The 8063-nt window shown below is 44.7% G+C and overlaps 1 protein-coding gene across 1 annotated transcript; it reads left to right on the forward strand.

The window, feature by feature from the left end:
* Positions 1-207: 207 nt before the first annotated feature.
* LOC133366281 (uncharacterized) lies at positions 208-7554 on the forward strand. The gene is made up of 2 exons (XM_061589216.1): positions 208-442; positions 5364-7554. The coding sequence occupies exon 2, from the start codon at positions 5364-5366 to the stop codon at positions 6156-6158; it is 795 nt and encodes a 264-aa protein (XP_061445200.1). The 5' UTR covers positions 208-442; the 3' UTR covers positions 6159-7554.
* The last annotated feature ends 509 nt before the right edge of the window (positions 7555-8063 follow it).

Consider the following 8063-nt stretch of genomic DNA (forward strand, 5'->3'; position numbering starts at 1 on the left):
TTGGACTACAACTCCCATCAGACTCAGTGGTTGGGGCCGATGGGAGTTGCAGTCCAGCACATCTGCAGGGCGCCACATTGGCAAAGGCTGATGTAAAGAATGTTATGGTCCATTTTTAAGAAAACAGAGAGGAAGTAAAAGCTAGTGGGGAGGAGAGAAGGGTGATCTAACTGGGGAGATGTCCAGAGCCCAGCTGCAGGCAGCTGGCTGAAGGCGGTCCCTCTGGCAGCTATTCTCATCTGGGGGGGGGGTTCATTTCAACTTTCTGTTTCTCGGCGGCTGGCCTGTTTTTGTGCGGGGGAGTTTCTGACAACATGGAACAAAAGAAATCCCCTTTCCTGAAACAGAACACAAAACCGAGATGCAAGAGCATGAAGGGGAAGTGTAAGGCAGAGGACAAAGAGGAGGCGTCAAAGGCCGCAAAGAGGCTCTAGAGAAAAAGGTAAAAGCAAACTAATGGCAATGGTAGTCCATCTTTACTGGTTTTCTAAGGAGTTTGCGCGGGGGGGGGTGTATGTTGCCGGATGCGGGACACAAGAGTTAAGATATTTCCTCCCTGCTCACAGGTTTGCATAGAGTAGCATAGAGTATGATGAGACCCAAAGGGGATGGGAATGCAATGAGGTTTTGGACGGAGGGGAAAGAGAAACACCCCCAGTGCATCGTGTTGGACACCAGAATGGGGCTGAAACTAAGTGAGAGTGACAGTGAGAGGTTGCTTAGACTGTGACCATGATCATCCTCAAAGGACCAAACAGGGACGTGAGGGTTGCCCTCCCAAAAGGCTGCCGCCACAGCTCAGTATAGTTGAGCCTTGCTAAATGACAGATCCATTGTGCTTTGCAGCCCTGCTCTCTTCCTCCTAGAGAACCCAGGAGTTCTGGCTTTGGGAAGGGCCATCGCTCAGTGGCAGAGCATCTGCTTGGCTTGCCGAAGGCCCCAGAGTTGATCCCCGGCATCTCTGGGTAGGGCTGGGAGAGAACCCTGCCTGATATCCTGCAGAGCTGCTGCCAGTCAGTGTAGAAACTACTGAGCTAGATGGACCAATGGTCCGACTTGGTATAAGGTAGCTTCCGATGTCCCCGTGTTCCAGCTTTCCAACTCAGCACAGTTTCCCTCCTGACTCAAGGAATATGGAGACAGGACCCACTTCTGAAAGGACACCGCAGGCATGGCTGAATTTTAGCTGAGGTTCAGCCCCAGAAGAACCTGCCCTCCCCCTCAAAGTTCAGTGCCAGGTCTTAAGTCCTGGAACATGAGAAGCAAAATGAACGCATCTGTTTTTGAGCATGTGCTGACTGCTTTTTACTCCCCGCTAAATAACTGAGGCTAGATTCCTGGCAGCAGCTAGCTGTAGGACAAGGGGGAAACAGCCTCTGTGGAAGCTGAGGAACCAGTTGTACTGTTGTCGCTGACGATTTTGGATAAGACTCTGGATTTCTCTGGGAGTTGTTTTATAGGGTAAAACCAAAGACATTACTGGAATTGGGTTCCTTTCCTTCTTTTTGAGATAAGGGTGTGCATTGCTTATGTTAGGTAATAGAATGAAATGATGTGAAGAATGGAAATGGTTTAGATATGCACTGGAGCATATCTGCGTGACATCTCTGGAGCCTGAACTTCAGGATGGAAATCAGGAAAGGGCAGAAACACGGATAGAGCCAAAAGGAAGGTGGAGGAGAGATTTTAAATGTATTTATTTATTATTTGATTTATATCCTGCCCTTCCTCCCAGTAGGAGCCCAGAGTGGCAAACAAAAGCAAAGAAACACTTGAAAACATCATAAAAACAGACTTTAAAATATATTAAAACAAAACATATTTAAACACATTTTAAAAAAAGCTTTAAAAACATCTTTAAACAAAAGGTTTAAAAACATATTAAAAAGCAATTCCAACATAGATGCAGACTGGGATAAGGTCTCAACTTAAAAGGCTTGTTGAAAGAGGAAGGTCTTCAGTAGACGCCAAAAAGATAACAGAGATGGTACCTGTCTAATATTTAAGGGGAAGGAATTCCAAAGGGTAGGTGCCACCTACTAAAAGTCTGCTTCCTATGTTGTGCAGAACGGACCTCCTGATAAGATGGTATCTGCAGGAGGCCCTCACCTGCATAGGGTAGTGATTGATTGGGTATATAAGGGGTAAGACGACCTTTCAGGTATCCTGGTCCCAAGCTGTGTAGGGATTTGTTCACCAAAACCAAAACCTTGAACTTGGCCTGGTAGCTAATGGGCAGCCAGTGCAATTCTTTCAGCAGCAGGGTGATACCCTGCCCCAGTGAGCAGTTGCACCACCGCAGGATCACGCTGCAGGATCTTTGCAGTCATGGTGCTGCAGGATCGCGCCGCAGGACCTACGCAGAAGATCTTGCAAGTTTTAGGCTAAATACAGAAACCAACAAATAAACTGAAATCATAACAACATAAGAACAGCCTGCTGGATCAGACCAATGGCCCAACCAATCCAGCATCCTGTTCTCCCAGTGGCCAACCAGATGACTGTGGGAAGCCCTCAAACATGGCACCTTGAGCACAACAGCAACTCTCCCCACTTGTGAGTCACACCAACTGGTATCTAGAGTCATAGCCCCTCTGACAGTGGAGGTAGCCTCTAACAGGCGCCCCTACATAACCCCCTTAAAAATCCAAAGGCCCATTGCTTCCAAACGTCTTCTGTTCCTCTGTCACAGAGGGGAGCCCTCAGCCCCTCTGACTTCGGTCCTGTGCACATGCTCCAGGCTAGATGAGTCTATAGATTGCTCTTAGTCTAGTTCTCATACCCCAGTCCCCCCATTTAATTCACAGCCTCCCCTTTTGTGGGACGGGTCAGTGCCAGCCCCTCTAATATCATCAACACCTTGTCACTTCTACTTCCCTCTGATGTCATCAATACTATTGATGTTACACAGTCCTGCTTAAAACATTAGTAGCCTTCAGAATCAGGTTTCTTCTATTTTCCATATCCCCTCTTTTAAAAAGATGTCAGATTAGTCTAAAACGTTTCTCAAAAACTCATAATCCCATAGAAAACCTGTCTTTTTTCTACATGAAAGGGAGCAAGACTGGGCCCCTAAATATCCTCTAGATATTTAGATGATCCTGGAAAGAACTAAATTCTGTAGGGGGAAAAAACCATTGTGCTGAGTAAAGACTGGCCACCTTTTCTGCCAGGATTCCTGTGCCTCTCACAGATGTGTTACAGGCACAAATTCAATAGGTTAGGCCTTTCCCGGTGTAGAGATCTTTTGATGGGGAAAACTTCATTTGCAGAATTTCCATTCTGAATTTATTAAAGGTACAGGAGCTCTGCCCTAAAACACAAAAAACACTTGCCAACCTTACTTAGCCCTCACTCTCTCAAGTCCCTTAAAGCCTCTGATCAACTAGCTTTTATATTTTTCACTAATAGGCAAAAAACCTTGCAGTTTCAGAACATAGCTATAGCTCACAGATATTTCTATCAAACTTTAAAAAGCAGGGAAATTGGGCAGCTATAGTGAATGCACTGGGGGAGCAGGAGACCTGACCTCCTCTCTGAGATATTGGACCGCCCTACAAATTTGTCAAAATGCAAACACAATTTGGGTTGGTCTTTCACAATCCAATCCACTTCCTGTGTAGCTTGGAAGAATTTGGTAACGTGCCTCTGAGCATGGGGAGAGGGGAGCAGAAGGAGGGGATTGGAAGGGGAGGGGGAGGGGTGAAGGCAGGGGGAGGAAAGGGGCAAAAGGGAGATGATGGGAGGGAGGAGGAGGGGAGGGCAGGTTTGATAATTTGCATACTTACTGAGTTCAGTGGGATTCACTTGTATGCAATCATGCTTGAAAATGAAATGGACTGCCTTCAGGTCGATTCCGACTTATGGCGACCCTATGAATAGGGTTGTCATGGTAAGAGGTATTCAGGGGGGGGGGTTACCATTGCCTTCCTCTGAGGCTGAGAGGCAGTGACTGGCCCAAGGTTACCCAGTGAACTTCATGGCTGTGTGTGGATTTGAACCCTGGTTTCCCATGTCTTGTCCTAGGATAGGTAAAACTGAACATGGGGGAGGAGGAGAGGGAAGGGGGGGAGGGGGAAGGAGGAGGAGGAGGAGGGGGAAGGAGGGGATTGAAAGGGGATGGGAAGGGAAGGGAGAGGAGAAGGAAGGGAGAGGGAAGGGAGAGGGAAGGGGCAAGAGAGAGGGGATAGGAGGGAGGAGGAGAGGGCAGGTTTGAACATTTGCATGCTTTTTGAATTCAGTGGGATTTACTCCTGTGCAATCATGCTTAGGATAGGTGAAACTGACCTGGGGGAGGGCAGGGGGAGGAGGAGGGCAGGAAGGGGAGGGGGAGGAGATTGGGTGGGTGGGCACTGGGCAGAAGGGAAGCCCCTTTCATTTCCAAAAGGAAAACATTGTGAACAGTATAATTATTTTTCAGTGTTTCCCTCACCTTTTTATTCTATAGCAGGCACATGTAGCCTCTCACCCAAATTTAAACCATAGCTGTCCCTGGCCATATGCACACCAGGCTGTTATTTCACTTTAGATAGTCATGGCTTCTCCCAAAGAATCCTGGGAAGTGTAGTTAGTGACGGCTGCTGAGAGTTGCTAGGTGATTCCCTGTTCCTCTCACACAGCTTCAGTCAGAGTGGCTGATTGTTAAACCACTCTGACCACTGGAGCTCTGTCAGGGGAATAGGAGTCTGCTTTCAGCACCCTTCACAAACTACACTTCCCAGGATTCTCTGGGGGAAGCCCTCACTGTGTCATGTGAAATCAAAGTCTGGTGTGGGTGCGGCTCCCTGATTAGGCAAGCCCAGCAGCTGTGAGTCTGGCTTTTAGAACACTGACAGTTGCTTCTTATGGAGCATGACCGACATTATAATTGAGTTCAAGCCAAAATTTCTTAAATTAATTAAAAATCAGCCAGGCATTATTTTTAACTTTTAAACTGCAGAAGATGAAGGTCAGAGTATAGAGCAAGGTCAGTAATAGGATTACAGGTACTCGGTGAACACGGCTGATTTTTAATTAATTTAAACAAATTATGAGAACTCTGACAGAAAAAAGTCCAACAGGGGTTTGGTTTCTCTCTCTCCTTTTTACACTTTGAACTCTCAATTCTCTCTGACTTTTTTGTGTATCACCATGAAAATTTAGAGGGTTAAGTAAGTGTTTCTGAGTTCAGGACTATACGTTTTGTAAGGTTTTGTTTTGAAATGAGCTTATGGGAAGGATCAGAATGGCATGGGGGTATTTTCAATTTAACATTGCGGAATGCGAAAAATCCATGCTGACTATAGTATACAGCCACTTGTGGCTGTATGATAAAGTTTATAATCAGACTCACCTTTCTCTCATCTCTTCCCTTCTCTCCACAGATGGCTGCTGTTGTTGCTGGTCTGGCCCGGCTCCTTCAGCCAGCTATGATGTTCCCACGGGGTGAATCTGGTTGCCAAGGCCCCGCCCCCTGGTATCTCCTTTTGGGACTACGCCTGGTGGCCCTTTTCATTGCCGATGGGCCTTGGTCCTCTGCCAGCCCTGACCTCGTTTGTAACTGGACCTTGGTGGAGGCAGATATTCGGCCTTTTTGTAGTGCCCTCTGCTTCAACCGGCGCTTCCTTGCCCCTGTGTCCTCAGTGTGGGGTTTTGCCTTTTTGGCTGCCTTGCTCCCAGTGGGGCTTATGGGGTTCATAAGGGCTGGATCTCAGCACCAGGGAAAGGCAGTGAGGGGAGCAGATGAGGAGCTAACAGACATTGCTGGTGTGAGTCACAGCATGGCTGCTGGATCCAGCATGGCTACTGGAACGATTCATCCTCTGCCCAATAGGGCCACTGCCAGAACCAACATGGTTCCCTCAGAGCCCAAGATGTCTTCCCATTGTACCTGGCCCTCGATGGCTTTTAGTTTCTGCGTCTTTCTTCTCCTGTCAATGGAGCTGGTCTTCTTCTGGGTTGTGGTATCACTGCAGATTCCATTGGTGTCTGAAACAACTTTCTTATGCTTCCCAGGAGCAGACACCTGCCCTAAGGCCGTAGAATGTGCCTTGGCTGGCCAAGCCGACAAGCAGATGGCCTTGTGGGTGTTGGCTTTCACGGCTTTTGTCAACATGGCTGCTTGCTTGGCCTACCTTCTCCTAACTCTAGGGAAACTTTCCCAGTGCCATAGAAGATAATAAAAGGAATGAGAAGAAAATGTCGGAAGTGGATTGTGAAGGAAGAGGCTAGGGATGGAAAGATCTGTCAATTTTGGTTCTCTTAGTTTGTAATTTTTCCAGTCTTAAATTTTTTGAAAAAGAACCTCATGAAAATCCTTCAGCATTTTAGTGTAAATTTTTCCTACTAAGCACATTTTTATATGCTGTTTTGACTAATGCAGACATTCTTGCAAGCAATTTCTTGTAATTTCTTGTATGTTTTGTATGTTATTTCCCATAATATATTCATTTTTATGCACATTTCCCCCTAATAATACATGCGTTTTTGTAAACCATGGATTGATTGGAGAACAATATTGCAAAATTCAAATAAGTGTGAATTTTGGAGGATGGCTGTGTTTTGGTTCTCATACAGTTTCAGAAAGTGCACATTTCACATATTCGGCTTGAAATGCAAACTGAATTGAATTTCTCCCTTGTCCCTAGAGGAGACCAATGAAACATACAGTAAGAGGAGAGTCATGCATAAAAAATGCATAAGCTGCCCTGGGTTCCTGCTGGGAGGAAGGGCGGGATATAAATCAAATAATAAATAAATTAATAAAACAAGGGAAGAGCTGGCCTGTGTAGGACTATCAGTAAGTTCAAGTATACTTCCTAGACTTATCTTTTAGTATTTTCAAATGTTGCCTTTCATTTCATTCTGTTCTTCTCCCCCCTTCCTTTCTCTCCTCATGGGTAGTGATGGAGAAATCTGTCCATTTTGGTTTCTCTCAGTTTTTTATTTTCCTCCACAATCTTAACTTTAGTTTGCCGCATGTTTGCATCAGTTTGCGGGATTTTATTTTTAAATCCTCGCAAAAATTTGTCAGCATTTTAGTGTGCATTTCTCTCAATATACACTTTTTTATATGTCATTTTATTGTTATTACTATTTTGCCTAAGATACACATTTTTGCAAGCAATTCTGCTGATACAATGCATTTTTGCATGTTATTTCCATGAATATATGCACTTTAATACACTTTCCTCCTAATACATGCATTTTTGGACACAGTTTTTGGTTGGAGAACTGCACCGAATAATTCTGAGAAGTAAATTTTGAAGGATGGCTGCGTTTTGATTTGCATATTGTTTCAGGAAGTGAGAAGGAGAAAAGTTTGCATTAACATGTAAACCAAATTGAATATCTCCTCCGTCCCTACACATTGGTCTATTTCTTTCTGGTTTTAATTTGAAAATTAAAATTTGAAAACTGTAAGTTTGTTTTTAATGGAATGGTTGCATTTCATGAAAGCTTGTGTGACTTAAGGGGATTCCAGAAAAAAAGCAAGCTACAAATCTAATCAATAAATGAAAGAATAGGAAATAAAGAAAAGTGTAGAGTCTCAAAATAGTGCTATCCTGTTTGACGCTGTACCAAACAGAGAACAATTCAGAAATCAATGTCACTGAAATCACCCAGTGCTAATGAGACTAAAGTATTTTTCATGGCAGAAAATAGCATTTAATAAAGGTTGGAAGAGCAAACCTCTGGCCTCAGTATGTGGACATGGTTAGGCATCTTAACCTCTGCATAAAGGCTGTACTAAGTAAGCTGTACTTGAATTTAGTTTTAGAAATGCTGCCTTTTAACTGCCTATGGTCACAGTCGCTTCCTATCAAACAGGTTACATCTTCAATCAAAACGCATGAAAGCTTGCAGAAACGCATCCTGATGTACACAATTATTTTTTCGTTTGAAAACAGATTATATCTAAGGATCATCAGACAGGTTTTGGGTTGGGCTGCTTTCCCATTAGTAAGATGTGGTGAGGAGTGTGAAAGCAGCGGGTAGATGGACAAGGAAATACAAAATGCTGGTGTCAGGACAGCCCAAGACATTTTGCTTCCTAATGTGGACACTGCATTAAAAACCAGTCT

Source organism: Rhineura floridana, chromosome 11 (genome assembly GCF_030035675.1).
Source record: "Rhineura floridana isolate rRhiFlo1 chromosome 11, rRhiFlo1.hap2, whole genome shotgun sequence".
Taxonomy (NCBI): Eukaryota; Metazoa; Chordata; class Lepidosauria; order Squamata; family Rhineuridae; genus Rhineura; species Rhineura floridana.